The sequence below is a fragment of the Drosophila willistoni genome, assembly GCF_018902025.1.
Source record: "Drosophila willistoni isolate 14030-0811.24 chromosome XL unlocalized genomic scaffold, UCI_dwil_1.1 Seg141, whole genome shotgun sequence".
NCBI classification, from domain to species: Eukaryota; Metazoa; Arthropoda; class Insecta; order Diptera; family Drosophilidae; genus Drosophila; species Drosophila willistoni.
The window spans coordinates 3450354-3468005 of record NW_025814052.1 but is presented as its reverse complement, the minus strand read 5'-3'; the positions used below and the strand labels follow the sequence as shown (position 1 = coordinate 3468005).

The 17652-nt window shown below is 35.3% G+C and overlaps 1 protein-coding gene across 4 annotated transcripts in view; it reads right to left on the bottom strand.

Moving 5' to 3' along the window:
* The window catches only part of LOC6649251 (protein scalloped), a 58487-nt gene that overhangs the window by 14212 nt on the left and 26623 nt on the right, over positions 1-17652 (bottom strand). The window contains exon 1 of one of the 4 annotated variants that reach the window (XM_015177207.3): positions 13628-14062. The exons of 2 other annotated variants lie outside the window; for them this stretch is intronic. In XM_015177207.3, coding sequence (XP_015032693.1) covers positions 13628-13736 — 109 coding nt within the window. In that variant the 5' untranslated portion in view covers positions 13737-14062. Of the gene's footprint in view, positions 1-13627; positions 14063-17652 lie in introns of those variants that run through there. One more of the 4 variants, XM_015177206.3, reaches the window with a different exon arrangement.

The window sequence follows — 17652 nt, the reverse complement described above, 5'->3', positions numbered from 1 at the left end:
AGAGACTGTGTGCGTCATTTATAGTACACGAAAAGAAGGGAAATTCCAAGAACAACAGCAGCAGCAACAGCAATGCCGGTGGAGGCGGCACTGGCAGAGGCAAAAGAATGTAATTTTAAGAAATATGTATATTCACAGTGGAAAGCGGATAGAACCTCAACTTTTCTCCCCCCCTACCAAACCAGTACCCTCTGTACTCCACTCCACTCCACCTCCACCTCCCCGCTTACCTACATATTTGCCCATGCAAATCAAGCTCAATCTTTAAAATTTAATTTGCATTCAAAAGGCGTAAATCTCCCCATCTCTCTCCCATTCTCTCAATCTCTTTCTCTCTATCTATGTCTCTTCAAAAGTTCAATTCAAAGTCCAAATTGATTGCAACTTTAATGGCAACATAAGATCATTGTAACTGGATAGATTCGTTTTGGGACAAATGCCGTAAATCTTATCCACAAAAAAAAAAAAAAAAAAACTTTACAATTTCCAATCAAACTCATGATAATGATATAAATTTCAATTGAAGTTTTAACTAATCAACGAAAAGAACTAAAATCAAGTTTTTATTACCGAAACTTGAGACACTTGGGGAAATAAAATCGGTTCTCTGAGAATAACCCAAAGACAAAGTATTTTTTGATTAGTTTTAGTTTTTATATCTCTAAACAGTTTTCTTTATTCCTTTCGAAATTTTTCGCAAAAACTGAAATTTCTTTTAGCTTTTCTAGTAATAAATAATAAAAATTTTCAATTTGTGTTTTCTGTTTTTGTATTTAAATGCGAGTTTATGACATAAATAAATTAGAAATGTACATAGACCTTAAAAGAATCCTTTAGATAATTGAAGTTTATCATTGAATTATTATTCAAATTTCAATAAGAAATGTCTTTAGTTTTATAAAGTTTCTTTTCATCATCTATATATGTAGTATTGATATATCCATTAAAATCGATTGCACATTTCGATAAGCTAGCAAATTGATCAGAATGTAAATGCAGTTAGACCAAGTTCAGTTTTCGCCTTTGATTTTAATTCTTTTGTCACCTGTTGTTGGTCATTTGAAAATGGTTCTCATTTTTGTCAAATGGAAACTTTGGTATTTTGATGCTAATGCCAACAACACTACTGTACACATAAATTGCAGAATATTTGGCCGATGCCGCGCCGCCGCCCCCCGAGTTCAGAAAGTGAGCTGAGGGTTTAACTGGGTAACTATCTAATGCATATTGCAATCCATATATGTATGTACATATATAATATATTTATGTGTATATATAGGGTAGAGAGAGCAGGGGTTGCTACTCAATATTTAGGGGTGACTCTGTGCCATTTTTCATAATCTTACAATCAACGCACTCAACACACACACACACACACACACATACATCGACGAAAACGCTGCAACATTTCCGGTTCATTGTAATTTCCAATTAGAAAAACGCACAAAAATTCTAACGTCACCTAGGCTTGAAGAATTTATTGTGTTTGGGAAAACACACAGCTTTAACACTAGATCGATTTACAGCTGCTTCTCTATGGAGGATGAATTAATAAGGGAATGCATTTGCCGTCTATGAATGGCTAGCACTAAGTGTGTAAGTGTGTGTGTGTGTGTCCCCAGCTATATATATATATATGTATTTCCTACCCTTACAATTGGAATTTATGGTATGCGGTGTATGTGTTTTTTCTTCTTTCTTTTTTCCTTTTTCCCTTTTTATTCACGGTTCGATGGTGTGACTATGAACAGCTGTGCCGCTGCTTGCCAGGATCAGGATCAGTAGACCCCTCTATGAGCAACGCCAAGGCGTGGGTTACACCAACAGTGAAACCTTATCGTACACTAACCCATCGAACATTTCATCTTTATAGAGTTTATTATATATTAAATTGGCAAACATTCAAAAAGAATCAAGAAATGTTTTTTGGTGGGATGAGAGAGGGTGAGAGAGGGAGTCAAGTCAAGATCATTAAAACAAATGAGAGATTGGATTGGAGAAAGATCATTTTTAAAGGATCAAGCTAAAGGCTCATTAGCTAAATAGAAACGCGACTAATTTCCTTTATTACTTTATGTTTTATGTGTAATGAAAGCGAAATAAATTTTTATTTATAGACCAACTTCATTAGAAAGCAATAAACTTGCTTACTTTTTGCCTTTCCATAAAGAAAATTAACAAAAAACCAAATAAGAAAAAGGGGAAGAGGAAGACTATGCCAATCATTGGGGGGAAACGAGGGAAATATCCTCCTTCCAAATGCCTGATTTATCCCATCGAAGTGAAGAGCCACTGTTTTTTACTCTTTTTCTTTTTCTATATTATGAATTTCAATCTCAAATAGAGGATTACTCTTTCTCCTTTCTCTCTCTCTCTCTGCGTCTTAGTTGGTTTTCAAATGATTTCTATATGTTATAGTTGTTACTTGGCTCAGTTTCATACCAATAACTCACAAAAATTGAAGAATCAGACAAACGAAGAGACGAATATAAGCTTCTGCTTATATTTATGTAAAAATATCGTTTTGTCCTTTCGTCACTGCTAGTCAACTGTCCTCTTGTACGAATTACTACTGTGAAAATCTGCAAAGAGCATAGAAACAAGCAACGCTTGAGTTGCATCAAGCGTAGCATAACGTACGGTAAGTGTCCTGCAATGTGCCAAGGTTTTTTAACCAAAGCAAAAGTTTCACCCTAACCTACACTAAACGCACACCAATACACGGACACACACACACTCCCTCCCCATTGTGTCAGTGTGGCACTACCCCCAGTTGATGGTACTCCGTAGTCCGTAAGCCCGTGGTTCGAGTTCGGAATCGAGTTTGGGTTTGGGTTTGGGCGGACGGCCTCTTGCATACACAATTGACATTCCATGGTGTGCGCGAGTTATCAAAATATGTATCGTAAATATTTCGTTGGGCATGGCATACTTTGCTGCCCAGGCACGTATATACACATACATATTTATATATATCCCTGTGTGTGCGTGTGTGTGTGTGTGTAAGAAGCCTGACAAAAGGCGCGCCTATTGTATAGGCAAAGTTCCTCTCATATTAATATTATATGTATGTATGTTTGTATGTATGTGTATATATTCATACACTTGCAGAAACAATATAAAACTATTCCAAATTGTACATACATTTGGAAAGTGTACTCGAATCGTATCCTTTGTTTTTAAATTTAATTAACAAAAATCAAAGGACTTGCCGCAATTTTTTGGACCTTTGGCCAACTGAAGAACTAAAAAATGTTGGTTTAATTAAAACTTGTTTTTTTTTTTCTTTGTTCGTTTTGTTTTCTATTACATATTATCGCTTAGAGAGCTTAGAGAGGCCAGGACATGCGATCCTTTGACGCAATGCGTGACTTAAAGGCAAAATGGAAATGCCTAGGCTTTTTTTTCCCATTTTATTGATGGAGAGAGAGAGAGGGAGGAAGGGAGGGAGGTAAATAGAGAAAGGGTGTAATACCGTTTCACTTAACTCTTTGATTTCGAGTCTCTCTTTCTGTGTGTAATTCCACAGGGATGTCCTCTATGACTCAAAGCACTATATCCTTGGGCTTTGAAATTCATCTAATACCAGAGAGGGAGAAAGAGAGAGAAAGAAATAGATGTGCTTCTCATACCCTTTCATATTCCACAGAGCATATTAGTAATGACATCTGTCAAGGATATTTCAAAGATAGTTTCCATATCATTTCTATATAGATTATATACAAGTCGTATAGAGTATCTCGAATAAACCCAAGACATTGATTCATATTCATGTACGGATACTTTTTTGCATATTTGCCACCCTATTGTAGACATTTGTGTGTGTGTGTGTTTGTGTGTCTGTGTGTGTGTAAGTGAGTGTTGATAGTTCATCATCAATCAACCACGCAACAGAAAGCAGCCTCAATAAGTGCGTCCAGATGCAGAAAGAAGATTTATTTATTATACAATGCCATTACCATATTGTCTATTAAGCATTCATATAAGTATATATATTAGGATCAAGTTGAAAACCATCCTTTAAATATATGCTAAGCTGACATCGGGAATCACTCAAAATGTTTTCAATTGCAATCTTGGATACTTCATAAATTCATACAGGATCAATATCAATTTGTCTATTTTAGGAACAGAATATAATCAAGTTAATTTTGTTTTATTCTATGACTAAATGAGAACAATAGAAACAAGTTTAACTTTAACGTGGCAAAGTTTATGTTCTTTTTGCCAATATCTAGTTTGCATCCCATCAAGGATAAATGCTTCTTACCTGGCCTTAGTTTTAAACCAATTTTAATCAAATTTAATGAGCTAATAAAACTAAATCACATAATACGATTCATTATCAACTGCGACAGGTATTCATTTTAATCGAGCTGCCATTCCAGATTTGTTGGCTCTTATAGTCTTTTTGAAATCTCTATATTAATGTCACAAACAATTTGAGTATAGAAGATGTTTAAGAACATGCCAATATTTATTCAAAAATTGTATTTTAGGATTGTTGATTAATGCTCAATAAGAATGTTATATACATAGGTGTAGATTTTGGGGTAGGGTTCAAATCGGTCGATTTGATTTGGGAAATTAATTCTGGTAATCATTCTTGGAAGAGAAACATTTCCTCCATTCCTTACACGAGGATTTGCCACTCATGCTCAAAAGCTCATTTTATCCTTTTAAGAAACGTTGAATAGATTTCAAATCTCATAATATATTTTGCTTTAATAAAAAGTATGAATTTCCAAGTTTTAAAGACCATAATTTAATATGAAATACTTTTTTTAATGCCATGTCATTTCAATCTCTTCCAAATTATTCAAACTATGAACTAAAATTTTGAGATTATCAAATGAGGAAACTTTGGTTTCTTCTCCTTAATCAATGAATCTGTCGTATTGTTGTTACTTTTTATGATATGCAATTGTTAAATGAAAAGATAATGAAACTTCACTTTGGCCCATCCCATACCATTTTCTTTCCATCCCATTCCATCCCATATTTCAATTTGTGGATCATGTCATAATTCTCATTTACTTCTGACAGCAAAGTTTGTACCGGAAGTAATGCAAAAAGCGAAGAAGCAGCTCTACTTCATCTTCCTACTGCCCCGCCTCCGTGCCAGCTCCTCGACAAAGTGCAAGCTGGTTTGGTTTTTGTTGTTATTGTTGTTGTTGTTGGTGAAAGGGTATCTATTTGTATTTGTATTTGGCCCCCTTCACCACACCCCCCCTCTTATCTACTTGACGACTACAAGCACATGTGTTGTTGTTGTGTCTTAGTCTAAGAGACTTAGACTTTCCTTTTGCCTCGGGTAGCCACGATCTTCGATGGTTTTGGCGATCAGCAGTAACAACATTTGCGAATGTGCTTAATTGGTTTCGCTGCCAGATGGAAAAAAAACACACACACACACACACACACAACAACAATAACAACAAAAACGACAGCAATAGCAAAAAAAAAAAAAAGTCGCACATACGTTTATGTATAACAGTTCTCGGCGAGGCAGTAAACCGGTTAACAGATTTAGTCGGATGCTGAGCCCGCTGCCCTGTGGAGCACCGGAGCAGCAGAGGCTTTGGGAGTCAGTCGAAGGAGCGGCGGCAATTGGAACTGGTTTCCGTTTAGTTTTTTTTTGTTGTTGTTGCGTTTTTAATGGGCAGCTGGTAAAGCCAGCGAGTGAGCCAGCTAGCGGTGGGCTCCAAACAAGAACTGCAAAAATATAAGTTAACTTCATTTGCCAAAATCTATGGGTGGAGTGAGAGGTGAAGTGGTATTGAGTGTTTGGTTTGCTTTGCTTTGATTTAGAGGGGTTTGCTCAGGGGGGGCGCAGACAGGCAGGCAGGGGGCGAAACTGACACTTTTGGTAAGTGCATAGAGTGAGAGATAGAGAGAGAGAGAGAGATAGAGAGAGTGAGAGAGACAGAGAGAGGATGGAGATGGCGGAAAAACTGTTTGACTGTTTGGCTGGTGGCTACTGTTTGTATGTGGACTACTTTTCGAATGTTAAAGAGATGTTCGGGGCGTTAACCAGTTGCGATTCCATTTTGACATGAGCAGAGATTCATTGCGATGGCTAAAAAGAAAAGCAAAATGCCAGCCGAGTGGCCGAGGGTCACTTGAAAAATTCAACCATTATTTCAGGCACTCAATTAATCATCATTCATTTAGTTTTTAAGTCAATAAGCAACAGATTTTTATAGCTAAAACGATTTAGATTAGTCAGTCAGTCGAATGTGTGTGTGTGTAAGTGTGTGTGTAAGTGTGTGTGAGCGAGTGAGTAAGGTGGCCACTCATTGTGTTAAAAACGTGTAACTCTAACGTCTTTTATCTAGCCATCGTGCGTCACGTGCCAAAAATCATTTTGCAATGTGCCAAAAGACATTCAAAGAAATTATTTTCTTCTGTTCTTGAAGAATGAGACTTATGATAGTTAATCAAAGTCAAATATATAGTTAAGTATATATAGTTAAGTGATTTCTAACTTAAACTATTAATCTATAGAAAGCAAATGAAAAGTGACAGTAATTTTCAAAATACAATAAACTCAGTTTAAACTTGGTTTGGCTTTAATATGTTTTTGTTATCCATCTTATTTCTCTACAGTTTCCTTTAGGTTCGAGACACTTTAGTTCTGGGCATAACCTTGAAATTAGATTCTTGATTTTCGAACATGGAATTTGGATGGATCCTTAAAAGTGTCGATCTTCAATTGTAATTTCTATTGATTTGCCCCTAAAAGTATGCAATATACTGTAAAATTAGTTATTCTTTTAACGAATCATATCATATCTTTTCGTAAGCCTTGTAACTCAACAAGTCTCTACAAACAATGTTTGCTTTGAAGATTATTCCAAAAGTTAATTCTTTATCTGATTATTGCATACTTTGAGGGGCAAATTCGGACGTTTTACAGCCCCAGATCCTCCACTGAAATATGTATATAGATGAATACTAATTTCGTTATCATCAGGATTACAATCTAGTACAAAACAATTTAATGAATCAAAATGAATATCTTCCCTGGTATTCAACGAGTACTCAAGATGCCAAATCACCTCATCTCACTTAAATATTTAGTAATTCAAACAATGAAGTTTTAGAAAACGTCAAACACAAACTAATCCAAATGAATAAAAGATCGAGTGATTTTAAACCGTTATTCATAGTTTCTTTAACAAACTCTTCACTATTCAGTACTATTCATTTAATAACCCCTTATAATTAATTAGTCTTCTCCTTCATAATTGAAGTTCTCGTTAGAAATATAATGAGGAAAGGACCTAAAGATTCCTTAAAGATTTCCTGAATTAATTTTCCGCCTGTTTTAGGGTAAAATACATTTATCCATCGTTTAGTATCGCAACTAAACACATTTGGATAATTAATATAAACAACAAGTATAATAAGTTGCAAACTAATTTCAAAAGTTTCTGAAGGGGGAGGGGGGGTAGGGGGTGGGGGTGTGAATGGGGCTGATGTTGAGGGTGTGAAGGTGTTTGGCGGTTGAGATAATAAATCTAGAATCTACAATCTACACACCAAAAAATACAACAACAACCAAAAACTAGGTAGTGGCTAGATGGTAACTTTTAGTCAATTTACTACTATCAACAATAACAACAACAACAACAACAATAACAACGTTTGACTTTTGCCTCGCCTTTCGCATGGGTGTGTGAGTGACTCTGAGACTGTGTGTATGTTCTCAAATAGCATTTAAAATTAAATCAATGACTCATACAGGTGCCTAACTAAGTACATACATAGATAGATAGATAGATACCACTACAAACACACATGCAATGACAACTACGACAACAACAATAACGCAGTGCTCTATCGTCGACGTTGACGTCGACGTCGACGTCGTCAGCGGTCGTTGGTCGTCTCAGCGTAGATATACCCAGTCCCCGTGCCGAGTTTCTTTCTATGTATGTATATATACATATATATAAGTATTTGTAGGTACATATGTATATTATAAGTAAGTATGTAGTTTTAGGGCGCACACAAAACACATTGATTTCACTTTGGACCAACGGGAAGCTCAACACACACTAGACAGAAGTCTGTCTGTGTCGCCTTCATCATCATCATCATCATCATGATGATCATCGTCATCGTCATCGTCATTTGCATTTTGTCTCCTTCCTTCTGTATTGACCAAAATGTTTGCTTTTGAGCTATGCGTGAATAAGTATTTATTATTTGTTTATTTTTTTTTAGTATTTGTCTGCTTCTTTCTACCTTTAGATGGTGTCGGTGCCGACCAACAGACCGATCGACCCCGTCCAACATTGCTTCTGGTTGCACACACACACACACACACTTAAATACACACAAACACTTTTTAAATAATTGGCAACAATTTTTCCAACCAAATAATCACGAGGGCGACAGAGAGAGAGAGAGGCGTGAACGAGAGAAGTCAGAGAGAGAGAGAGAGAGGGAGTGAGAGAGAAAGAGGGAGGGAGAGGATGTGCGAGAACAGGAAGTGCGAAGCAAGTCACGTACCACAGAATGGCAAACCCGGCTAAATGAGTGCACAAAAACAAAAACAAATAGCAAAAATAAAAGTAGCGGGCGACGAGAAATCAAACACACACATAACAACAGCAACAACAGCAACAAAAAGAAAACAAAATTTAGAGAAAATACATCTACCGCCCACCCCCCACCAACCCCCTTTCCACAATTTTAGGCCAACCATCAATTGGTAGGGCTAATCTTATCTAATATGGTAATCCAAAAATTTCTACAAAACTTCATTCATGTTTTTGTTTCTTTTCTTCTGGAGAGGGTGGGGTGAACGGGGGGGTTCATCGACACTAGACTCGAAAGATCTCTGCAATGGCCACAAAATTTCAACTCATTATGCTAAGTATTTGTCTAATCTGAACGTTAAATCGAATTACTTTACAACAAATTGTTGTTTTGTCTTTCTATTTTTTTTTTTTTTTTGAGATACATCTCTATTTAATCTCTGTATTAGATGTTCGATGCTGATGATCTTTCACTTTCTCAACAAGTGAAAAAGTATCTCAATAAAGTTTTTATTTAGCATTTGAATTGAGATATTTATGGAATTTCATATCTCTTTATGTTGGGAATGTAAAATACACTAAGAGATCGAGAAAAGGATGAAGAGAGCGACGACGAGGAGGTTGGAGATTACACAGAATCTGACATATACATATGTATATACATATGTAATAATATCATTTAATTTTTATATATACATATATATATAGACATACATATACATATATGTATATATTCATTTGTGGCCTTCAAATATGGATTAAACTTGGTTTTTAAATTTTAAAATTGATTTCTGGGATTAATTTGACATACCGTTTGAATAATTTGAATAATTTTTTCTAATTTCTTATACCAAAAATAGTAAGCAAAAATATTTCAAAAACTATAATTTCCATTTTCCTATTCATTTAAAATTTATTAACTATTTTACTACCCTTAATTGTGTCAAAAGTCTGATAGAAATATGAATTACGTATGGAAAAGTAATTAATCTCTTTTTGCTTTTTATACTTTATTAAAACATATTTCAATGCAGAAAAAATAAATCTTTACTTACATATGTATATGTAAGCTCAGCCAATTCATTAAATATTTTAATATAAATTAAAGTTGATTTTAATTCTATACAAATAGAGATTGTTACATGTTAAAATCCTCTATACATATGTATATAGAAAGATAAAGAAACTTTTGCATTTAGCTTTGTATTTATAAAATTAAATTTTTTGTTTTTGTTTTTTTTTTTTTTTTGCTATGGCTCATTATCTAACTTTGATTTAGTAAGAAATAACACACACATAACAAACATATACACTTGAGAATATACATATATATGTATGTATATATATACATACATATGTATCATACATATGTATCAAAGATTTGCTCAAAAGTCAATTCTTGGTCAGCAGCATCTCATTTCTAAGATATACGAGTCATACGATAGATTTCTAGGAATTGGTTAGTCCAAAATTTGTATTTTGTTTTCTTTCTTTTTTTTTGCTATTTTTTGATTACGGAAGCATATTTCCTTAATACATATGTATGTATGTATGTATGTGTATTTCTTATGAAAGACATTTTCTGTGTTGTCGATAGTGAAATATTTATATAAAAAAGAAACAAACTATATATAACTATTTATATGTACATATGTATATATATATTATATTGTTGTTTCATCAAGAATGGTTGAACTAATTGAAAATTAGCTGCTATAAGCAATAGATGGATGGAATAATTTATTTCGTTTCATTTGGTATTTAATATTTCATCATTTGTGCTAATAGAAAGGGGAAATCCAAAAGGAAGTGAATATTCTTAGGGACAAGCATGAAACTGGTTTATGGCACTTGAGATTGAAGATTGACCGAGAACGGGGAAGGGGTAGAACGGAGGGGTGGGGGGTGAGGGAGGGCGGCACAAAAAAAAAAGGTGAAGGAGGAGATGACTGCTGGCTACCGTTAAGTCAATACTTACTTACTAACTAGTTGTTGTGACTTAGAGTGAGAAGGAAAAAGGAAATGCGAATGCAAACAGACACACCTACATAATGACTGTGTGTGTGTGTGTAGAACAGATCCCCAATATTGCGTAATACAAAACTCAAACCAAAAGACAAAAGCAAATTCAAAACTAGGCCCAAAGCCAGTTAATCGAAAACATATTCACATAGATATACATAGATATATATATACATATATGTATGTGTGTGTGTGTATATGTATGTGCATATATATAAATAAAAAGATTGGCCCCAAAAACCAGCAGCAGCAGCAGAAGAAACACAAAAATACAAGAAAAGAAGAAAAGAAACAGAAAACAAGAAGAAAAAAAAAACTGGTAGGACAACTTTTTGTTTCGGCTGCTAGAAATCCACACACGTCCAAGTCAAAGAAGTCGAATGTGTTGAAGCGCTATTGCTGACTTGGCCAACAGAGAGAGAGAGAGAGAGAGAGAGAGAGAGAGAGAGAGAGAGAGAGATACGGAGACAAAGACAGAGACAGAGAGAGAGAGAGAGAGACCTGATCCGACTCCAAACTATGGGACTGTTTGTCTGTGGACCGACTGCTAACTGCTAGCTCTGTGGGCCCCCCTCCTCATCCTCCTTCTCTTCCACTTCATCTTCATCCTATGGATCGGTCTCTAATTTGCATAACAGCGCGATAACAGAGCGAAATCGACAACGACAACGACGACAACAGTCAACGATATTTGGGAGAGATTGAAAAACGATTTTGGGCGCCAAAGTAAAAGACACACACACACACACACACATATGTATGTACATATGTACATACATGCACACATATGGGGAAAAGAAAAAAGATATTGCGCAAGACACTATGATGATGATGATGATGATGCGACAGGGTTCTGTGAACCCCACCTTCTGCTGCTTCTTCTGGAAAAACACCTACTGACACAAACACATGTAAATCTAGCCTGTCTCCCTCTCTCTCTGTGTGTGTGTGTGTGCGTCTCGCTTGAATAGACACACACATACAAAGAGACACTTAGCTGAAACCTGTATAAGAAGTCCAACATAAACATATCGCGCATTCGCGTCTTTGTCACCATCCATCGACAATAAAAACAACAACAACAACAATATCGAGACTTTGTTGTTTGCTGTTGACTTTTATTGTCGTAGAACGCGCGTGTACCATCAACTAACAGAGAGTGAGAGACAGAGAGAGAGCATACATAAATAAAAGAGAGTAGCAACGACTTGCTCTGCGAGAAAAAGAAAGAGATTGCAGAAGAACCACAAATCAAACTATGATCAAAAGGATAAAGAGAGCGACACGAAAGGAGAAAGAGGACAACAACAACAACAAGACAAAACAACAAAAAAGCAACCTCTGTTGCTGTTGTTGTTGTTGTTAAACCATTAAGACCTTATTTGAACTCCCGGCAGATATGAATCTAAATGCGTTTTGGCTTAAGGGGGAAATCCCCTAGATTTAAGCCTTACAAACCAAAAAGAAAAAACCTCCAACTTTACACATACGTATTAAAGAAAAAACAATTAATTGTTCTTTAATTACCAAAGATTAACATAATCGATTAGAGGAGAGAAGAAGAAGAGTAAAAATATAAAAAGACAATATTTACACTTTTTAATAGTACTAACATATTATGTTTGTATGTACTATATAAATTTAATTGAATGACTTGTCAAAAGCGAGAGGGAAAGCCATAGAGAATAAGAAAGAGAAGTCTCAACTCTAGCTAGTTATTAACTTTTTAGTTTGTCATGTGCTTGAGACATGAACTTAGTACCCTAAAAAAAGGGAGAAATAAAAGAGAATCATTTAATTATCTGGATTGGGTTGACTTATGTAGATGACTATGCCAAAATGAAAGGCTTCAAAGTTAAGTTTGGAAAAAAATATCCTAAGGATACTTTTACTTTGTTACGATTTAGAAATATAAATCGAAAATGTTATTGCCATAATAGTTTTGATCGTTCTTAGCTTAAAAGAAAAGACAGCAAAAGTGTATTGAATTTTAAATATTTCATTATTTTATCTGGTTAGATAATTATTTTATTGAATTAGTATGTAAGAATATTAGTATTCGGTAAACAATTTTCTCTCGATATAAATCAACTCATTCATTTCGATCACTTGCTCTTTTGATCACTTGCCCAGCTTAAGTATTCTGAGATTTGTTTTCATGATCAAATTTTTGTAATATTGTTAAAGAGCAGAAAATGTGCACAGAGAAAGTGAATAAAAAAGAACAATTGGAACCAACTCACTCAATAATGAGTAACAAAAAACTACATAATATAGCGGAATTATCTGAATAATAAGAACTGAAATATCAACAAAGTTTTAAAAATCACTTTAATCACTATACAATAAATATATTTGCATTTAATTCCTACATTTTTTTTTTTGACCAGAATTTGTTTATTTTTCATTTGTAAATGTTTCAACTAAAATTTGTCTTTAAACTTTGGTATTTTTGGAGATCTAATAATTCTATAATTTTCTTAAAAATATTTTTGTCCACGAAATCTCCTTAGAAATTAATGTATTTAGCAAGTTTTAATATCCTTTTAAATAGAATCTAACAATAAGATTCATATATAACGAAAAATGAAAATGTTTGCATTTGTTATTGTATTTTGTTTCTATAGGTAGGTGACATTTTCCTTTATCTAGTCATGACCTCAGGAAAAACTATTGTTACTATAGATTAGAGGTCAAGAATTGCCTTTGCGATAAGCAAGGTATTTCCCTCTCTCTTTCGCTCTCTATCTCTCTCTCTCGGAGCTACGACTCTTAAAGATAGCAATGATTCATCATTAATGATTATAAATGCAAAAAAGAAAGAAAAAAAAACCCCTAGGTGGTCGCGAGCCATCTTCAAGACACAAAAAAAAAAAACCGAAGGGGGCCAAACAACACAACGATGATGATTGGTGGAAACAAGAGAAAAAGAGGGAAGATCTTTTGCAGAAGATGTTGATAATGATAATGATGATGATGATGATGATGCTGCTGGTGGTGGTGGTGGAGAAGAGGAAGAAAAATAACAAGAACAAGAACAAGAAGAAGAAACGCACCTGCCGTCGTCTCTGGTTTGCCAACAACGTCCAATTCGCTGCTGCTGAGATTGTTCTGCAATTGCAGCAGGCCAGTGCTGCAAGTGCTTGAGCTGGTAATGTTTTTCATGCAGCCCGTTTATAATCAGGTGGTGGTGGTGGTGGGTTGGTGGTTCTGGTGCTGGTGCTGCTGTTCCTTTCGATAAAGGATGTTGTCGATGATGATGACGATGATTTTAGTGCGTGTTGCTGTTGCTGATGATGTCACTGTTGAGTGTCGGCCGGCGACACTTTTTCTTTTTTTATTTTCCCCTTCGTTTTTGAATTTTGATTGCGATTCTGATGATTGTGTATTTATTATCATGAACAACAACAACCACAACAACTCTCTGTTGTGTGTGTGATAACACACGCCTCGAAAGCGTTTTTAAACACTTTTGCTTTTGCTTTTGCTTTTTTTTCCTTTTGCTTCTCTTATTTTTTTCTCATTATTATTATTATTTTCTTTTTTGTATATTTTTAACTTGATTTTCCTTTGCTTTTCTTTTGAAATTGAATTGATATGATTATTATTATTGATTTTGCACTCCACTGACACTTTGATTTCCCCCTTTTAGGCAGTTTGTGTGTGTGTGTGTGTGTAAAGGTTGGGGGGTAATGGTAAATCGGTGGGGGTTAACAGAAAAAAAAAAAAAAAAAAAAGCTGCAATGAAGTTTTGCGGATTGAGATTGTTGAGGATCGTCGTCGTTTCCCCTTCTTCGTTCTCTCAGATTTCCGTCAACGTCTGCGCGTTGTATGTATGTATCTATATCTGTGTGTGTGTGTGTGTGTGTGTGTGTGAGCAGCTTTCTATGTGCGTGTCGTGGTGGCGACTGTATATATATGTGTGTGTATATGTGTGTGTGGTTCTGGCTTTTCAGTAGAAAAAAGGCGCAGCAAGTCAGCAGAGAGCGCCAAGCGATTTGCTAATTCTTCTAGACTTTCTGCTTAAATTCTGGCGCTCTTCTTTTGTTGTTGGCTTTTTTTTCTGTTCACTTTTTCTTTTATTGAATGAAATATATTTTGTTTTTCTTTTTCTTTATTTTTTTTTTTTGTGTTAAATTGCATTGCTTGGTGGTTTTTTTTTCGTTCTTTTTATTCCCTTCGCAAAGGTATTCCTAAAAAAATTTTTAGCTTACTTTGAATAAATTGTTCTTCATGTTTCTTGCAAGTAAACAAACTCTGCATACACACACACACACAGATACAGCACACACACACACACACACACAAGCTTATGCGTTTATATGCAGAAAGCGCCAGCGTAGAAACAGAGGGGGCGGAGGGGGAATAAATGTATGTATATGTATTGCATGTACATTTAATATCTATATATGTATTTAGCAACTTAAGCAGACCACAACAAAAACAAAAAATTAACAAAAAAAAAAGTAAATTAAAATAAAATAAAAGCACACTAAAACACACACACAGTGACAAACAGAGATAGAGAGAGAGAGAGAGATGAAGAAACACAGGGCGCACACACTTTATTGCAAAGCGGCGGTGGCAATGGTAACGAGGGGCGGTGGCGGTGTCGGTGACGAGGTGGGGCGGGTCGGTGAAACGAACGCTTATGACGACAACGAAAAAATCGCGGAAACACTGCGAAACACGCAACGCGCAGAAGCGAGAGAAACTCATCGACTGAATCTGAATCAATACAAAAACGAACGAACGAGCCAGTAGCTAGTAGCTGGGTTGGCCAGGTCTGGTCTGGTCTCTGTTGCCTGTTTGACTGGTCTAACACACACTCACTAACACTCACACACACACACACACACACACACACACACAGAGAGAGTGCATACATGTGCAGAAGCGATCAAGCCCCAAACACAGCAGCACGCTCGCTCTCTCGGGCTCTCTCCATTCTTCTTTCGCTCAGTATTTTTATACCCTTCCAAAAGGAGTATATTCATTCTTGGTCAGAAGTGTGCTACCCCTAGAAGGATGTATTTCCGATCATATAAAGTATATGCATTCTTGATCAGCACTACAATACGAATTTCGTATCCGTCCGTCTCAATATAGCTCTAAAATTTCACATATGGGTTCTATGTACTGCAGGCATTGTAGATCTCGAATCGAACCACTCAATATCTTGGATTTTCCTTATGCAATTATTATAAAAATTAATATTTGTCAGTTGTATTTCGTTGGAAAAAACTGTGCGGAATTTCATAAAGATCGGCCAACTATGAGATAAGGAATCATTGGTAGAATTACATTTTTAGCTTCTTCTGAGACCATGACCAAACATAATAATGTATAATTCTGGTAAATTTATTATATACCTGTCACAAAAACATCCGCTGTAGTTGATTTCAGGTAAGGAAGGAGTAAGCAAACGACTTATAAGGGTATTCAAACTTCGGTGAGGTAGAAGTTAGCTCCGGCACTCTGGTTTTTTTCTTTGATACGTGTGTGTGACTAATACAGCGCAGCCGCTCATTTACTTTGCGCTCGATTTCGCTCACTTGTTGTTGTGAACATAGAAGAACCAATACACACAATCACAAGAACACGCGCCTGTGTGTGAGTGTGTTATGAAAAAAACAACAAAAACAAAAGTACTCTGTACCGCGCCATGTCAGAGCGCTATCGTACAACCTGTACCTGTTGTATCCACCCAGGCAGCAGCAGCAGCAGCAGCAGCGGAGAGACAGAGACAGAGAGAGAAAAAGAGATAGGGCCAAAGCGAAAGAGAAGATAAAATGATTTCAAGATTTTGTGGAACTGGTTCAATTCTAGTTTCCTGCATTTTGATGGGGAAAAACAGCTGATGCATAATCAAATAAATGTATTCGGTTATTTTCCTTCTGTTCTCCAGAATTGCGAACTGGTTCCTATTCAAAATTCTCTCGATAAATAAAAACATCTGAAAAACATTTGATATAAACCATAGAAAGTATCGTTTAGATCTCACATTGTTATGCCATATCAAAATGATAGTTTTGTGTAGGATGCAATTAGTAAATTTAGTATGTAGACTCTCATTGAGATTGTTTCAACCGCGACTCTGATATTTTTATGCTATATTTAAGCTATATTTTGTGTAAAAACACTATAAGTTTCTAATCATTGCATATTACTTCTGAAAAACCTATGGAAACGCATAACTCCTGGTGCTGAAGTTTGAATATTATACATGATGCTGTAAAAAGAATTTGTACAAACTTAATAGATCAATATGTACATATATGGATTTCAAATATAATCAGTATGTGTTAAACAGTATTAATGATCATAAATCATTATACCTACATATAGAAAACCTTCAGATATGACTAATTTGCATAGATGATCTATGTTTAACTAAGGGGGCTTTTCCTATAGACTTTAAATTTTGAATAATTGGACAATTTGGCAACATTGTGAAATGATTGAAACACACAAAGCTTAAAAGTCTACAGTAAGTTGTCTCTTTCTATATACTTAGTTTTAAAGGTAGTTTATATGTATGTACATATATCTTTAAGGAACTATAGAATAATAAGAATATTGATCATTGTACATATTTGTATTAATAAGAATATACAATATCTGCATAAACTGGGCTTTAATTTCCTAAAGGTCAGTTAATACACTTGCTTAAGCCACACTTGATGCACACACTCACACACTAACACACACACACACACACACACACACACACACACACACACATCTGTACGTTAATTAAATTAATCATTAATGAATTGGGTAAATTTTGATGACAAATGTTACCGGAATAAATGATAATAAAGTGGCAATCGTTTTTATTTTTCTTTTTCTCTGTTTTGTGTTTTATTCTTGATTCGCTTTTGTTGTTTTAGTAATACAATAGAGTTAATGGTATAGGTGGAGGACAGAATGGACAGTCATAGGGGGAGGAGGAAGGAGCAGACAGACAGACAGACAGAAAGACATATGTGTGGATGTGTGTGTACGAGAGTGGCAAGCATGTTAAACAAGTAATAGTAGGTACATACAAACACACATATGTATGTATCTGTGTGTGTAT